The 18,635-nt window shown below is 39.6% G+C and overlaps 1 protein-coding gene across 4 annotated transcripts in view; it reads right to left on the reverse strand.

The window, feature by feature from the left end:
• The window catches only part of cntfr (ciliary neurotrophic factor receptor), a 272,556-nt gene that overhangs the window by 104,155 nt on the left and 149,766 nt on the right, over positions 1 to 18,635 (reverse strand). For all 4 annotated transcript variants that reach the window (XM_071204969.1, XM_034095981.2, XM_034095980.1 and 1 more), the window contains one exon: positions 17,082 to 17,315. In XM_071204969.1, coding sequence (XP_071061070.1) covers positions 17,082 to 17,315 — 234 coding nt within the window. The remainder of the gene's footprint in view (positions 1 to 17,081; positions 17,316 to 18,635) is intronic.

Below are 18,635 nucleotides of genomic sequence, written 5' to 3' on the forward strand. Positions count from 1 at the left end.
TGTGTGGAAACGTTGGGCTTTAAGCCATTGCAGACTATTTACATGCACCAAAAACTATGCAACACTAGAGGAAAGTGAACACTCCAAAAAGCACAATATGGCCTCTTTAAATCTAACAGCAGTTGAAGAAAGTAGCAGGGAGATAAAAGACAAACAAAATAATAATTATACACACACCTTAAATACATAAATACAAATCCTATTTGGTGGAGATAAACAATATTAAATATACTAAATACATACATTAGCTATGTTATTGCAGATCATTTCATGGTGTATGGTTGCCAACTTAAAGAACATCAGAGCTAAAAAATATACGGAGAGCATTTACAGAAACGCCCTCTTAATGTGTCATAGTTCCTTATTATGATACATCATGCTGAAATGTCTACCATTAGGCGTATTGAGGCATTGTACCGGATGAAAGGTATCACTATATTAAGTGACTGAGGCTGAATGCCATGACATTGTGTAGTAAATTCACAGTTGATGAGTGTATGTGTCATCAAAATGAACGAAGAATAACGGCAGCGCAAGCTCCCTATTAGTTAAAATCACTCGTGTGTTGCCGAGTGTGAATGTTGAGAAAATGATGAGATTCACACCTTTGATTAGTGACAGAGACGTTGGGGTAATACAGAGAAAGGCATTAGTCATAGACGCTTTCTAAAGTCAACTTGAAAAGGTTTCTTGTAATTATGCTCCATCATAACTGATTTTTGACACATATTGTTAACTTATGATTCCTCATAATGTGATGTACATCTCAGTTTTTCTACTTGAATCCACTTACAAGCTGAACAATGCATCTGTATCCGTGTTTTATTCTCTATTAAACACTTTGATCTCAACAGAAAACTCCCCTAACAGCTTATGTAACTTACACTGTATGAAATCCAATTCAAGGCTAACTGAATAGTTTTCCCATTCGAATCAAAGACACAATGAAAGAAGAATGTTTTTGCAGTTTCTGGAGGGGTTGAGTCTGTCAAAGCTGCAAGGATTCCACCTCATAGCAGCGTGGTATTTGATGCGGATCCTGAGTGATATGCCCTCCCAAATACTTAAAATCTAACTAGGCAAAGTTAGGCAGACGAGATGAACAGGTATGCTGCATATTGTGTGAAAGAAACTCTAAGGGATGAATTACATTGCTGCCTTTAACACGGCTGATGCCAGGATGATAAGAAAAAAAGGTGTGTGAAGTTGAAAGAGAGAGAAACGCAGTGTGAGAATGACGGAAAGAGGAAGTTAGCGGATGTACGCACACACACACACGCACACACACACACACACACACACACACACACACACACACACACACACACACACACACACACACACACACACACACACACACACACACACACACACACACACACACACACACACACACACACACACACACACACACACAGTTTTTGGATGTACAACTAGAAATGTGCCAAAAACAGCTGGATGACTGTAAAATAGATAATTAGACGTGTTACGAGCGCATTTAACATTTAACAATGCGGATGTCTGCATGAGTGTGTGTGGACTTTTTTGAAGCAACAGCTTGCAAAAATAACCAGCAAACGTGTGCGTGCATGCACGTGCACACACACACACACGCACATTCTTGTCCGGCCAAGACCAACATCTCAGTGTTTTTCCACAATAAGAGCGGCTCATTCGACACAGGAGCTATGTCAGTGTGAGAGTCCTTTCATCCGCCCACCGCAACATGTGTGTGTCCATGTGTGTGTGTGTGTGTGTGTGTGTGTGTGTGTGTGTGTGTGTGTGTGTGTGTGTGTCGGAACATCCAGAAGGCAGTCTTTGTTTATCCTAAAACACAAGTCTGAGTTCCTACTTCCCATATCCCTCTCTTTCACATCAAGCCTCTCAGCGCTTTTATTTTGTATTCCTTAAAAAAGGTATATTTTTCAAAAAAGTCATTGTTTTGATTGGAATTTTAGTGCCGGCCCATTACTCTTTTAAACCTCATGGGCTTGTAAACATATCTTTACATTGCAGCTGTCACAGTCTTGCCTTCTACTGTATATTTTCTCCTCTCTTTCTATCCCTCTATCTGCCTTTCTTTTCCCATGCTGCTGTGTTCTGTGGGTATATGGCTCCTTTGGGACCGTCACATTTAGCCACAGTCCAAGCTCACAGCTGCCGGCTCCCGAGAGAGCGGACCAACAAGCTGCTGTAATTGAGACGTCTCCGGGAGGACAGCAGTGCTGCAGTTACGTACCAGTACTCGGGTTCATATAAAACGTAATAGTCCCTCATTTCGCAGAGAGACATATGGAACATACTTCCACTACTGCACACCAGTGAGACTACCTTCAGAACTGTTAGTTTTACTTCCAATTTCCACTGATTTAATAGTGTTGTATTCATTTATATGATTATAGCCCCTTAAAACACATGTACAGCCTCTACGGACTATGTTACTGCTACTAGATCTAATTCTGATGCTGCCCGATATCGTTGGGATGTGCGAACGCGCAATTGTAACATAGTAGGATGATTAGATGTTCATTTGAAATGACTAAAACACTACATTCAGGTTTTTCTGATAGAAAACATTTCACTCTTATTTTAGGGTTAATGGATAAACAAAGTATATTGCTACTGTGACATGTAGGCTCTGCATATAGCTAACAGCCAATCACAATTGTTTTTGATCAATTTATCAAACGACCAAAGTTGGTTCAGCAAGTCAACGACAAAAACATGAAAATGTCAAATTAAAAGATTAAACCGGAAAGTGTAAAGAAGTGTCAGTCATGTCTAAGTTTGTCCAGCTTTAGAATGAATTATGTTAACCAAAAACAGATCAATTGTTGTCATCCGATGAACAGATATTATTTTTTTATGTTATCAAAATATATCACACATTCCTGCAATATGTCCTGCATTCTTTAAGGTTATAAAAATGCTTTTTGCTTAAAATCAACGCGTTTTATAGCAATTTATTGGGCTCAAAATATTGCAAGATGTCTTCCTTTGTTTTTAATAGAGACTAGGAGCAGCAGAATATATTTTTTGAAGCACCTCTTAAGGGGCTAGCAGTCTGCCTGTGTATTATCATCAGTTTAATAAGTCAGTGAGTGTGGGAAAAACAATCTCCTTTGGAAGCGCAGATGAATTTGTGTGCATCAAATGGAAAAGGCTGAATAGACTAAAGGAGAGAAGTCACTTTTATCCTGAAGCGTGAAATAATGTTAGGCTTAGTCCATTACACACACACATCAGGATATACGGGGGGAAGCATATAGGGGGCATGCACACTTATTGAAGATGCATGTTGCAGTCTACATATATACCAACACATGCACACATTTAGTTTTTCGCTCTGTTACTATTATTTTGTTTCTTTCATTTCCTTTGGTAAAGCAGCAACGACAATATGGAACATATAGACAACGTTTCCTAGAACTTTGGTGAAAAAGAACAGGCTGTTAATCATTTATGAGATAAGGGAAAACAATGCTATTTTGTCTATCTTAATGAAATAAAAAATATCTCTGTTTGAAACTCAATATTTTATGTTATACTTACCAAAGGGATGCTGTGGAATTTAAACTTTTATAATGACGATACGTGACCATGTATTTTTAATGGCTTTCCCTGCAAAGTGACACATCTGAGAAGTTTCCGGATACAAGGTTATTAAAGTCTGATTTCTACAGCAGACAGGAAGCAGCTTTACTGAATGACAGTAATGTTTCAACACTGAGTTATTCACGTTTGTTTACTTTTTAGAAAGCTTTTCACAAGTCAGTGAATTTTGAATGACTTTGCAGTTATGTGTAAACTGTTTTATTAGATAATAGATAGGGACAATTCAGACTGTTGGCACTATGTTGGATGACATAAAACAAGTAGAAAAGGAAGAGACGGACCAAATGTGAGTATTTACGCAAGAAATATTAATATTTTGCATCATATGCACTGCATTTTTCGTTTTTAACATCATGCATTGGATCACATTTATTCATTTTTTTTTGTTTCTGATAATTTCTGTTCATTTAATAATTATGGTATTAAGACGTTTTAGTAAAGTGATTATCCAAAGTTTGTTGTCATGCTCTTTCAAACAAACAGAGCATAAAGGATTATGAAACCGGAAAACTTTAAAATGTAGACAAAGTTTAGCTGCTTCTATTAGTGCTTGATATTTTGAAATGCTTATCTACATTATGGGCAGTCGGCTCAGTGTCGTACGAACGCAACAAACGATGAGGCGCCTGCATCTACGTGATATTATATTTGACTGTTTGAAGAAGATGAGGACAATGTTTGCAGAAATAAACATTGTGTGCTTTTGTAGAGTTTTGGTAAGTAACATTAAACTGAATGACTGTGAGCAACGAGGACAGTTTTTAACTTCTGAAAACATTGTAATCTTTTGTGTGGCACATAAACACATGCACTCACATTAAGGTCCTCTGAGCATGTTTTCATGGAGCTCTGACCATTCCTCAGTTGCTTGACGTCAGTGGAGCAAACTCCTTAACCTCACTGCTGGACACTGAGCCAAGGGAATACTTTCTGGTCTCTCCCTTTCTCGCTCGCTCACTCGCGTGTGTGCGCACACACACACACACACACACACACACACACACACACACACACACACACACACACACACACACACACACACACACACACACACCACACACACACACACACACACACACACACACACACACACACACACACACACACACACACACACACACACACACACACACACACACACACACACACACACACACACACACACACACACACACACACACACACACACACACACACACACACACACACACACACACACACACACACACACACACACACACACACACACACACACACACACACACAGGATCGTAAAAGGACAGACAGCCCCGAAACGTCTATTTCACTGGGCACTAATCAAGAGGGAACAGGCCTTTACCTACTCCGCACACACACTAAACACACAGTGACAGCCAGCCACACACATATGCACACACAAAAATGCAGCAGCAAATCTTGCCATAAACAAAGACGCGCATCCACAAGAGGGAGAGTGACAAATTAATATGGCGCCCGCAAGCAGAAACACCTACACAGTACACAACATATTTCTGTTTTGCAGCATATCAACTGGAGGGAAGCGGAGACAAGATAATAATACAGTCAGTGTTTTCCACTACCTCTGGATGGGTAATTAGAGTGAGAAAGAAGGATGCAGAAAACACAAGGAACCCTCTCTATCTTCAATCAATCATTCTCTTTTAATCGAGGGTTTAATCAAAATGCACTTTCCGAATGAAAACAAATCACCATATTTTCTGACCCAAAAGGACCTTTTTAAAGATAATCTAGGAAGAAAGATGATGTTGTTATAATGTTGGTACAGTGAGGAGAGGAGTTGTGTAGAGGGAGAATAAGAAAGACTTAAGGGCAGGTCAACTGTGATTGGATGGATAAAGGAGGACGAGGAGGAGGAGAAGAATAAGAAGGTGTGGGATTAGTAAAAGCAAAGAAGGTTTAGGACAGCAACAGCACAGCCATCTTACACTGCCAATTACCAGATATGCTCCCTTGGTTTTGTTTCATGCAGAGCATTTGAGTGGAACGGAGCTGGAGCATTGCAAATTTAATTGGAGCAGGGAGCAGCATTTCAGGAGACTGGAAGTGATGCTCCAGCTGCTTATGTTCAGCCGCTAAAGTTTGCTCCAATTGGCTTCAAAGCTGCAGAAAAAAAAAAAAAATCCTTTAGCCTCTTGTTTTTGACACGGATGTGTGCCCTACGCGGAATTCTCCACTACATTTTGACTATGACACAGATTACTGTATTTTACCGTTTCTACTCAACCTTAACTGTGTTCGCGCGTCTTCCCTTGGTTACAGCTAAACCTCTCCAAAGTAATAGGGTATATATATTTTTAGCACAGGATGAGAAGCACCTATTTTATCATGTCCACAAGAACCATTTTTTGCTAAATCCTCACAAAGATCCTGGATCCTGCTTTCTACCCGTCATATTTCCTGTGTTAGGCTGTTGCTCAAACTAAGCTCCCTTATCTCTAGCTATGCTTTATCTCACTTAGTTTCCCTCCTCTTCAGATTTCTTCCCGGGGAGACTTTCACTACACCTAGCCAACTTGATCTACACGGCCCCTGGTATGAACTCTTGCTTCACACTGTTTGGCATTTGTAACTTTCTCTACTACTTCTCTACTTCTTCTTACCTCCTTGTGCATCTGTACCCTGTTGAAATCTTATATATTACTAATCGGATGTGGAAGAATATAACTGACATCCATCAGCCAATCATCAGCCTAACAATTGGTCTTAAATGTTGCATTGATGTGCTTTAGTTATTTGAAAAACACATTTCTGTTTTGATTGTTTAGGTGCTTTTATTGTAATCTTGCCAAACCTGTTAACAACGGCTTAAGTATTGGGGCTTGGTCCCAATGTGAAGGACCTCGAATGCGGCCTCGGACCATTTGCCGTGTTGCATCCCCTTTGTCTACCCCTTTGGACACTGTGATTTAGGTGAATGCACTAGTTGGATGGTCCCATTTCATAAGTTGGTAAATCGTTCTTTAGCCTTCAATAGGCGCGTTCACACCGCAGTACTTTTCCCACTTTAGTTCATGAGAACTTAGTTCATGAGAACTCTTTAGTTCAACTACAGAGTTATCTGTACATCATCACTTTGTCTTCTTCTGCTTTGGGTTTACTGGCAGGCCGCAAACAACTTCACGGCATATACTGCCACCCGAAGTTCCCAGCCGGAAGTCCCCGGAGTTGGGGACTGGCTTCAGTAGAAGCTGCGGGGACTCCCAGCAGCTTCTACTGAAGCCTTCCGAGTAAATCGCCAGAACACCGACACCTCCTCATCTCCCATGTTTTATTTTGTGTTGCCATAAGTTAGTCTCTCTGCGTTTGTGCGCTGGACTAATGCTAATGCTAATAATGCTAATGGGAGGATAATAAAATGGCGGCTTCACAAAACTTTTTGGGAGTTTTACGGGGCGTGGTTTGTATTCCACCCAGCCAATCAGACATAGGAACCTTTTTCTCACACGGAAGTACCTGCTCTCTAGCAGGGACAGAAAAGGTTGTAAAAAAGGTTCCGATTAACTAATTTTTATTTCCGGCTCTTTTTGGTGTGAACGGGGGGCGTTAATATCAATGTTCCCAGTCAGGAAGTATTATTTTTGATTATTTGGACGCTACATGAAAGCAACACAGATGCCCCAACTTCAAATGTTAATAAAAGGGAAAAATAATGCCTATATCTGCCCCGTGGTTGAAATCAACTCCAAGAAATCAATGCATTCTTCCTTGGCTTCCTTGTCCACTAAGTTTCATGAAAAATGGAACGGTAGTTTTGCTGTAATCCTGTTGCTAGACAAAACAACCCCCACCGAGAAAATGAACTCCTTGTCAAAATCCAACAGCTTTGTATTCCGTAACATCATTACTTTTCTTGTCAAATGATACCTTCTGCTGAGATGAGGAATTTCTTCAAATACCTCAACAAGCCAGAATGCAATGCATCCACAAGACACCAATTGATCAGTATTCGGTATAACAATACATTGAGATTATCATCAATGATATTCATAGAGAACAGCAGGAGCAGCCACGAGTTTAACGTCCCAATGGGAGACTTTCCTTTTAAGCATATACACTTAAGTACAGAGAGATAAAGAGACTATCAGAGTTGAGACTAATGGATTGTATGGAATGGACTAAAAGAAGGCGGTATAAGACGATAAATGGAAGTGAAAGAAATGGATTGAGACAGAAACAGAGGGAATTTTAAGATATAAGGTGGGAACATGAAGAAACAGTCAAGGGGGGAAAGTTATACATTGATGAGTAGTGGGTTAGAGCAATGGAGGAACAAAGTTTTGGAGGAAAATGATGTAAAAAAGAAGAAAAAAGACGATCCAACAATACTGGACTCAAGTCTTTAGAAAAGACTAACCTGGCTGAGCTTCAAAGCCTTCGCAATTCTACTTTGGATCAACCTTAATGTGATGTGTCTACAGGTGCTTTTTGCTCATACTTTGAATCCATCATTTTTTTTTCTGAGGGCTTGACTTTGCCACACCATTTCCCTTTTTGAAGCAGAAAGGGAAAACAATCTGTCCTGCCAGATTACTCCTGAGACCCAACGGATACAAAGAGGCTGAATCAAGCACACAATGAGTTATTTTTTTCATTATGTCAGGAGTTTCTCTCATGGCTTCCCACTGACTTCTCAAAGCAGGACCCATTTTCCTATTTGTTATGGTTGTCTGGTGCAATCAAGTGATGGGAGTTGCTGTTGTCTGGTAAATAGAGCAACAAATGGAGAGGGGAGAAATAGGACGATATGGAGCGGAAACAAAGAGGAGAAAGAGGGAGAATGGGAGAGAAATGCAGCGACAATGAAGCTAAGGATGAATATTCAGATTTTTGTACGACAACTGTGATGCAGACGATGGTGAAGGCACGTGGCAGTGAAAATTAAATTGGCAAGATATATTGTGGTTCAATTTATCTTTCTAGGTCGTCCTCAGACGAGCCCTCCATCGTCGCTTCCAGTCATCCCGGTTCTCCATACATCTGGCCAGTTCACCACCCGCTGCGATGTTCCTGCGGACTCCCGCCGCTGGAAGTATAGGATTTGGGATGACTTTGTTCTTCATGGTTGGCTTTACTATGCTGATTAAGGACTGGGGGGCGCAACTCCTCTCAGTCCTGGTTTTAGTTCAGAGTGTCCTTCTCCTAGATGGGTTGCGTTCCATGGCTATGAGCCCCATCTGCCCCTGCTATGTTGCCCATAGCTGGGGAGCAGTTTTAGGGAACGGTGCCTTGCTCAGGGACACCTCGGTAGCACTTGGTCTTTCCGGGACTTGAACTGGTGACCTTCCAGTTGCCAAGCCAAGTCTCCATGGACTTTGCCACTACCGCCCCTTCGCCCCTTACCGCACGTTCAATGTATGCTTTGCTTTTAAATTCTCAAGCAGTCCTGTAGACAACGTTCAGTTTCTGTTTATTGATTCTACAGGAAAGTACTCTGAGGAGTCAGAGGTCGCCAACAGTGCAATTGCTCTGAAGCGGTAGAAAGTACAGGTCTTTCTCATGGAAATACCTTTAAAACGATTTATTTTCCAGATGGATGTTTTTGGCACGCCTTGCCTTCTTCTGGATGGAAGTCAACAATCAGAAGGGGCCGGTACCGAATAAATTGAGACTGGGTTGTCGTCAATATTTCATTTCAAAGAGTTCCCTGTGTTTGTCAATCCTTTGGGTCTTACCTTTGGAGCATGCATTATAGTGTAATTGCTCAATGTTCACATCACAGTGGGCTGCTTCTCTTTCTGACAGCAAAGAGACCAGTGGGAAAAGCTCAGGTTGACAAACTGTTGAATTAAAATGTAAGTCTGTGTAAATCCTCAATGCAGGTATTTCCTATTTATCATGATTGACCGAGTACTGGGACAAGCACGGGGAGTAATTAAAATGGAAGCTGACTAGCAGTGCCCAAGTGCAAGTGCACCAAGCGGTGCCCTTACATGTGTGGGCCAAATACTTCCTGGTTTTAAACAGGAAGTCCCAGAGGAGATGGAGCTCTATGCGTACAACCTCTTTCATAGCGTTCTGTCTGCAAGGAGACAAGACAATTCCATTATCCAGCGATGTAGCATGGGTCCCCTGAGTGTGTGTGTGTGGGGATACACACTCAAACAAGCTGCCCACGGAAAGGAAATAGATACCAATTGGTGAGTGTGTGTCTGTGTGTGTTAGAGTAAGTTGCCTCAGGCTAAGAGATGCGCATCAAGAGAACTCACTCCTCCTTCAACTCATCCTCAGTGAGGCTGAAGGCGGTCAATCAGTGTGTGTGGGTGGGTGTGTATTTTTGGTCTTTAATAGGTTCCATTTGGCGCCAGAGAGGGAACAAAGTCACTGCTATGTCTTCATATGGAAGCTATACTAATGTCTTTGTGATTGCATCTTTAAGTTCACACATAGGACACATCTTCTGTAATACCAGTGCTAATGCAATAAATGATTTTGACTTTGCAACATAGACATTGTCAGTGTGATGTTATCCACAGGTTTCTGAAGTGAAGCTCAATGTTGTTTCCTATGGAAATTACATACAGAAACCAACACCATTTTTTCCCCCACAAGGCTATAAACATGTTGATTTTGAGTTGGGCATATTAACATGAAGGTTGTTTCTTTTTTTTATATAATTGTTTGTTTGACAAATAACAAAAAGGCAAGGATCGTGAATGTTGTCTAAACGCAAATAAAAAACTAGTCTAAAACTGCCAACATTTGTATCTTGTATGTTGTAATCTTTGCTAAAACATTTTTTAAACATAGCTGTCTTTATTTGAATATTCTGCCCACATTCCCTAATACCCCAGTATGGCACATTTTCTGAAGTAAGACAAATGTATGTCTTCTCATGCCGTATATCTATAATGCTGGTACTGCTTACTGTATTGTATAGCAGTTTATGTCTGATAGTTTGTCTTGCTTCTTTGTCAAGAGAGCAATACTGAATAAGTCCTAACAAGAAAGAAAATGGGATCTTGTTGGATGTTTGACTTTCTCAGTGAGGTTTATTTTCTGAAGGTTTTCTGTGCTAACCACATGCAAACACACCTTAACAAAAGCCAAATGGACTAGTTCTCGAAGCCCAACTCTTAGCCACAACATTGGCGGTTAAGACTTCTGTTATCATTTGTAGCATTAAGAAAAAGAGTCTTCGACGTAGCAGAGTTTACATAATGGCACCGCTTTGATCTGAGAGCGGCTCAGGCTGGATTTGTTTACAAGGACCTAGAGGAAGAAGCCCTCTCTTATGTGATGCTTTATGGTATCAATTCAGATGCCACTCTTGCTTACAGGATACATTTGTTTCTTCATTATAGATGTTGAAAGTCTGGTCATTACAGTGATGGGAGTGATCTGTGTGGAGTGCCCCGTTTGTCCTTTGAATAATTGGTCAAGACTTTGGGGGAAAAACTGAATATTGTTCAGCTTGCAGGATGAGTGACTAAGGATGGGATGTGTATATAAATAGAGGAAGCAATGTATGCTAACAAGCAATATAGATACCATATGATTCAACACTTTTCCGTCTAACACCACTTGTGTTGACAGTTCTTAACAAATGACATCGGAGAAAGTGTGAGTTGTTAAAAACGACCCATAAAATATACACTTTGAATATCAATACCTTGCATGCATCCAAGCCGAACAAAGAATCCATAAACAAATGTGGTGCGGAACTAAACAGCCAAACATTTGGATTGTCCTGACTCACACAGACTGTTTATGCCGAAGTGTTTGGGAAACATTGAGCATTCAACCGGATAATTGTGACTTGGATTGTATTCACCAGTTATGCAAGTGTTATGCTTTTTCTTTGGGCACTTTTCTTTGTGTCTTTTTGCTTCAATTGATAAAGAATTGTGTCCGTTAACAATGGATTCTTTGTCATTGAGACATGTCAGAAAAGTCATGTTGTTCAATTACGTCCTAACTCTGTGTTTCAACTATCTTCTACTTGTCCTGGTACAATTGATTCAGGTCTGCTAAGTGTTTACTGGCAGGCTATGTGTCTTGCACACTGACTGTGTGACATGTCAACAGGGTGACTGGCTGGATATATGACCCACTGCAGTTCATGTTGTGTTAGCTGGGAGGCTGAATAACGGGCCCATGTTGTGACGCTATAAATTGTTTAGCTGACGGCCATTGAAGACAGCAATACACAGAAGACTGGACAAAGCCAGACAAAGGGCAAGACTGCCATAAATTCCCTGTTGTGACAGGAAAGGAAAAGGATGTTGTATTTCACCAAAGAGCATACCCGCTTTATGACCTCTTGCTTATTAAATTCTAATGAACTTTTACTGTCCATGCTATTTAATTTCTCCTGAATCACTGTGTCACTTTCTATCTATTCTTATAAATCACTTCTCTTTTAGAAAATAGTGTCTAAAGATGTCATCCAGTTCTGTGATACGAAGGTGTGCTGGTGTGTGTCTGTGTTTATTGTGCGTGTCCCACAGTGTTTGCTTTCAGATGGGTATTGACCTTCTTTTAAACACCATAGAGCATCAACATCCTGCCATGTGTGCATCGGCATGCAAGTCCTCACTTCTAACCGTGAGCATATACAAACACAAAATCCAATGTCATTTGAATTTCTGGAGTTTCTTAAAAGCACCATAGCTTTGAATGTATCCAAAGTGACAGACAGAATATACACACCCTACATATAGTGAAATAATGCAAAAAAAGAAGAGAAACAGACTTCACCGCGGCGCTTAATCTTCACATGAGAATACAAGTTAACTTACAAGCTTTTCTTGCTGACATTGTGATGACACACTCTTGGAAATAGATCACAAAAAGCCCAATAAAACTGATGTGCAAGCACATACACACAAACGGGTTCGGGTCATAGTATGACGTTCTCTGTTCTTAATGCAAACCAGTGTAAACACACAGCTAACATATGCCGCCATAAACTGAAAGCCCAAACAAAGAGACAGAACAAGTGAGACGGACAGATGATACAGAGAGACATGCAAGGGCAGGACATAAAGAATGAATAGATATATGAAAAGACCCAAAAGGGAAATCATAAAGGCTATATATAGAGGCAATAAAGAGACAAGAGTAACAAAGATGACATCATAACAAAGTTTGAGGTACAAAGAGACAAAGGGGTGAAGGAGAGAAATTAAATAAGGCGTAGACAGATGGCTCTTTGCTGTTCTCCTGATAACACTTCTATCCGTGTAAAACATAACAAGCCCCGGGTGAACGCAATAAACACTGCATAAAATCAAACTATCATCATGATGCTAATCACAGCAAGTGTAGCCTTTCATGATGTCGTTATCGCTGTATGTGCAAGACACTTTAACGTTTTGTGGGTGACAGTCAACATAATGAAGAAGCAGATGAAAATAGAGAGGGAAGACAAAAGAAACAAAAGAGACGGAAAGGGTGGGGGGTGATGACAGATAAAAAAGAAAAGGCAGATTGTGATACGGAAAGACAAAGAGGGATACATCTGTAGTTTAAATGCAGAATAAAAGTTGATGTTGCCCCAGTGCGTGCTTTGGTCATGAAATCACCAACTGATGTCAAGACAATTACACATGCTGCCAAGCTGGGCCGCTAAGGTGTCGTTCTGACAAACTTCTGCTTGACCCCTGAAGAATGCTTACACTGTGCATCTATTTGTCTCCAACACACACACATTCACATTCAGACTCACTGTTTGAGCAGCCTGGTGTCCTAAAACATTGGTAAACAAGGACACTGCATTGTGCAATATGCTTAAAGAAAAACACAAGCTGTCCTAGACTATGTTTGGTTTTGACAAAACACATTTATGTTAAAAAAGAAAACAAATGGAGAAATGTAGGTTTTGGGGGTTAGAAAACTGTCTGCGGAAACTGCAATTAACATTCAAGTTTAAGGAAATTGCTTTGTCAAATACGCTTCAAGAAAAAACACACGTTGTCCTGATCTATATTGGATTTGGGGCGTGACACAAATGCGCCGTTATTAAAAGTCTCGCATTTGGAAAATAATGGTCTCATAAAACTACACTATACATTAACATTCAAGGAAACTGCATTGTCCAATACGCTTCGAGAAAAACACAAGTTGTTCTACACTATTAAACACAATTTATTTGTAAAAGTCTGCAGAAATTAGTTATTGGACGAGAACCGGGATGGTTTGGTTGGTTATAAAAATGGACGACTGAAACTATAAATCACAAACAAGGAGACTGCATTGTTTATTAGGCTTGAAGAAAACATAATTATTCCTAGACTATGATTGATTCTGTCGTAACACACAAACATTGTACGACTAATGACGGCGTTACTGTTTATGTAATGATCTGTTCATATAGGATAATCCTTATTCTGTCTTTCTGTTATCAGTGCTGAATCATTCTTAATAGTGTGAACCTCGGTTAAGGATCACTTACACAAGTACGACATGATGGTCCAAATGTCTAGTGTCACATTGTCAAGTAAATGTTTGCTTTGTGTGACAGAGTTTGTAACATCTGTGAAATTGTCTCAGTCTTAAGGCACAAGCTCCATCTTTAACTCATCCCATGTTCTGTTTCTTACACTGTTGCACGACAATATAATCTTTTCAATCACGAGTGTTTTTGTTTCTTTTGTCTTATATTTTAATGTGCTTAGGTAACTGATTCACAACACTGGACTTTAAACCTTGAAGTCTATGTTGATGTGATGATGTTATTTAAGCAAAACCATGCTTTTTTTCTAAACTTTACCTATGAGTCTTTTGTGTTTTACTTTTGTATTTACAACTACCTGTTTTGAAATGAACTGTAATATAGGAGAAAATGTATATCCCTCATTATGTAATGGAGATGCAGTTAAATTGTATGGGAACTTTATTTTGTGCGTTTTTGAAGGAATTGACCAGTCCTGAACATATGCTCGAGCTCATACACAAAGTCTCTCCACCTCTCTCACCCATGCATTCTGCTCGGTTCATGCATTGCATCATTCACCCTGCTGACATAATCTAGCATAACATAAAACTCTCATTAATTCAGTATTATTTCAGCATTCAGTAATTCATCATTGGCGATCTATGATTAAGCAAACTGTCACACTACCATGCAGTCTCATTCATCAAACATTTGCATGGGAATGAAACCTTGATGGGTGGTGGACTTGGCGTTCTATCGCTTCTGTTGACGAGTGGAAATCATTCACTTTGTCCGTCTGCAGCTTTGTTTTTTTGAGTTTCCTTTCCATTTACTGTGGAATCATTTAGACTCAGCTCAGGTAAACCAATCTATCTTTCCCTGACATAGACCTGAGGTGGATTTAATACAGTGTCAACAATAAGAAATATTGTATGGGCTCTGGTTTTTCAATGCCATGTGGAGGGATGATTTTCTTTCTCCTGCAGTGTATCACAAAGTGTCACTTCTGGCACTGCTTTGAAGTGGTCTGCCGTGACTGTTGCCAAAGATCTATTTTAACTTGCTCGCCAGCTAGCAGCTGCAGCATGATTGCCGTGGAAATTAAATAAAAAATATTATCTATTAGCAACAGACACACATAGAGGGACATAGAAAGTGTGTGAGGAAGTAGAAGTATATCCATGTTTTTCAGCTACAATATACAATGTATGTATTTCAACCTGCTGTAACTGCCCAATCCGTCCCAGAAACCCAATTTGTTCTGCTCATGTGCCAATATGCAGCTACTTCCTGTCACTGCTCTAGTTTATGGCACTTTAGATACAGTATGCGCTGATATCGCAGTCTCTCCTCCTCCACGATATACCCTTGATAAGATGTATGTACCTTTTGTCTTTCAGGTATTGAAACATTAGAATATCTATTTTTTGTTGAGAAATGTAAGGGTGCAATTTACTAACAATGAGTAGAAAATGATTTCACTCTTAATGTTTTATTATTGTGTTGATTTGCAATTTAAATTGTAAATCCCAGCATGGTTTTTTGCTTAATACCATGTTTAACATAGGTCATTTTATTCCAATTATGCTCCGGGTTGCTTGTCATATGCAATCCTATCGTATGTCAAAACCATTATTATGCACATGCCCGGTATATTAAACCTTCATATCAGAATAATGGATCTCAAAGGACACAGCCTGCTGTGACATGCCGTTAAATTGACTCTCATTTAGCTTTTTGTCTGATTATTAGAATGCACAGCCATAACTGCAAAATGACCAAATGCCATTTTAATAACTAATCATTTGAGACTTTCAGCGGCTCGTACTGTAAGGACTGATATTATCACAATTCACAACTCTCTACTTCAATGTGGACTTATGCAGATTGTGATATTTTTTTATTGTAAATACTATGTGAATGTCTTTGTATATAATAGTATTCTAATATAAAAAGGAATTCTGATTATGTTTCTGAATTCAAGTTGTATATTCAGTCCTTCTAATAGTATTACTGACTATTACAAATTGTCATTTGGCTGAAGGGCTTTTACCGTGCATGTGACCACATTATGCAAATGTGTATGGATGCCATAATTCAACATCACATGAATAAATATGAAATACAAATATATATGAATAAATTGTTGAAAATACTGTATATGAATAGAGAAAGGATACAAATAGAAATAGAAATAATTTAAACTCAAAACTTGAAATGTTATATAATCCTACTTATTGCAATGGTTATTTTAAACAGCATTGTTATTGGAATTAATAACTGAATGTATTTAATCATATGAAATGCCCTTTTTGAAGGTCTCTTTTTTAGTTTCATAACAGCATATTTCCTTAATAATACGTATACTGTATTTTCTGTCAGCTTTATTTGTTCTAGTCTCACTTTTAATGTCACTTTTTTATTTGATAACTTCACTTTTAATAAGGTCACTTTTTATATTGTAATCTTTTTCATAATCTCTCTTTAACTGTCCATTTTTATTCAATAATGAATAATGTCCCTTTTTATTTCGTAATCTTACTTTAAAGGTCAGTTTTTATTTCTTAATGTCACATTTCTGGTCACTCTTAAAGACAGTGATTTGGTCATCTTCCTTTCACCTTGCAGCCAATCACAAGCCCCCTGTCTTTTAAACCAGGAAGCCCAACAACTACAAGCAGATCAAGCCAGTTAGCAGTAGCACAGGTATTATTGACACAGTGAACATCTAGAACCACTCCGGATTCAGTGAGCAGCCTGAAGCAATACCATAAGTAAGAAAGTAACTTGAAGAGAACCGCCAACAAGAAAGCCATAACACAATCATGAACATTAAAATGTCAGAGTGCATAATCACAACAGCTGTAGTTGCTAGTCCCTTTGCTTCATGATTATAAATTAACATTTTTCTTTTGAAGTTATTGCATCACGGTCAGTTGCACCACACTTCTCATTTCTATTCCCTCACTCTTTTTACTGCTGCAATAACCCAGTTCCCCCTTGGGATGATTAAAGATTCATCACATCTTATTTGTAATAACGCTCGCCGGGCCATTGTCTGGCTACTTACTGCCGATGTGGAGGTAGATGGTGTCACGCCTCTCTCCGTGCGGGTTCTGGAAGCAGCTGTAGAGGCCGTTGTGCCCCAGGTCCACCTCGGTCAGCATCAGTCTGGGACCCTCGAGGTGGTGCTGGGCCTTCACGTCCGTCCCGTTCACCTTCCATGACACTGACGCGTCGTTGTCCAGGGAGCCGCACTGCATGGTGACATCATTGCCCATTCGCTCATACTGGTTCCTCGCAACTGGAGACACAAAGAGGCAGAGATTTAATGTAATGATGGTCGGTCAAAATGGAGACATATATGATTATATGGGCATGTTCAACAAGCACGATATTCTGTCAAGGGACTTCCCAAGGTGACACTCATACTAGTCCCTAGCAACAAAAACAAAGGAAAATTGTGTATGACTGTAATATTTGATGATAGTTTTCACCAGATTGAATAAACTGGCCACGGATACATGTTACATTACATTACATGTCATTTGTTAGACACTTTTATCCAAAGTGACTTACATACATTCAATACTGTGGACAATCCCCACAGGAGCAATGTGGGGTGAAGTGTCTTGCTCAGGGACACAACGACATGCTGACTGCAGTGGGACTCGAACGTGCTACCCCCTGATTCGAAGTCCAGCACACTACCCACTGAGCCACAGCCTCCCACATTTATGGATTTAATATCTTTAAGTCAACCAAATGAGTTTTGGCTATATACTGTATTACTCCCCACCTATGTACATTGGTAACCCTAACCACAGATTTGTAGTTGCAGTGAAGGACCGATGGAGACATTGCAACACTTTTTGTACAGTTCATTAAATACAATAATCTCTTACAACATTTAGTTTGATATCTTTCAATAAGTTACTACTTGTTTTTTGGGGCATTCTGGATGAATAACATTGCATTACCTTTGGTAGCTAGAGTCACAAACTGTATGAAAACAGCATTCATAAATACCTTAGAGTTCAGAAATCACTATTTAATGCTGAGCAGAGAATGGGAAAAGAACACAGCAGAGGCCACTCAGTATTGGCCTATCCAGCCTTGCAGTGAACTACCTCTCTGAAAGGTCCCAATGTGTTCATTTTGATGGACTGTCTTCTGAATGGTTAAACATTTCTAATGGTATACCACAAGGTTCTGTTTTAGGACCACTTTTATTCTCCATATATATTAACAGTTTAGGTGATAATGTGGATGAAGCTACTTTACATTGTTATGCGGATGATACTGTGATGTATTGTGCAGGTCCCTCCATTAAGGAGGCTGGTGTTAAATTACAGGCTGTTTTTAACACTATTCAGACTCAGCTCTCTGAATTAAAGCTTCTTTTAAATGTGGATAAAACCAAGGTAATGCTCTTTTCAAAAGCTAAAAAGACACCAGAGCCTGTTTTAGATATTGTAACTACGCAAGGAACAAAACTTGAAGTTGTTGCCTGTTACAAATACCTTGGTATCTGGCTTGATGATTGTCTCTCTTTTAAACTTCATGTCAATAACCTGCTTAAAAAACTGAACTGAGGGTTAGGCTAGGTTTCTTTTTCAGAAAC

Source organism: Pseudochaenichthys georgianus, chromosome 12, assembly GCF_902827115.2.
Source record: "Pseudochaenichthys georgianus chromosome 12, fPseGeo1.2, whole genome shotgun sequence".
Lineage (NCBI taxonomy): Eukaryota > Metazoa > Chordata > Actinopteri > Perciformes > Channichthyidae > Pseudochaenichthys > Pseudochaenichthys georgianus.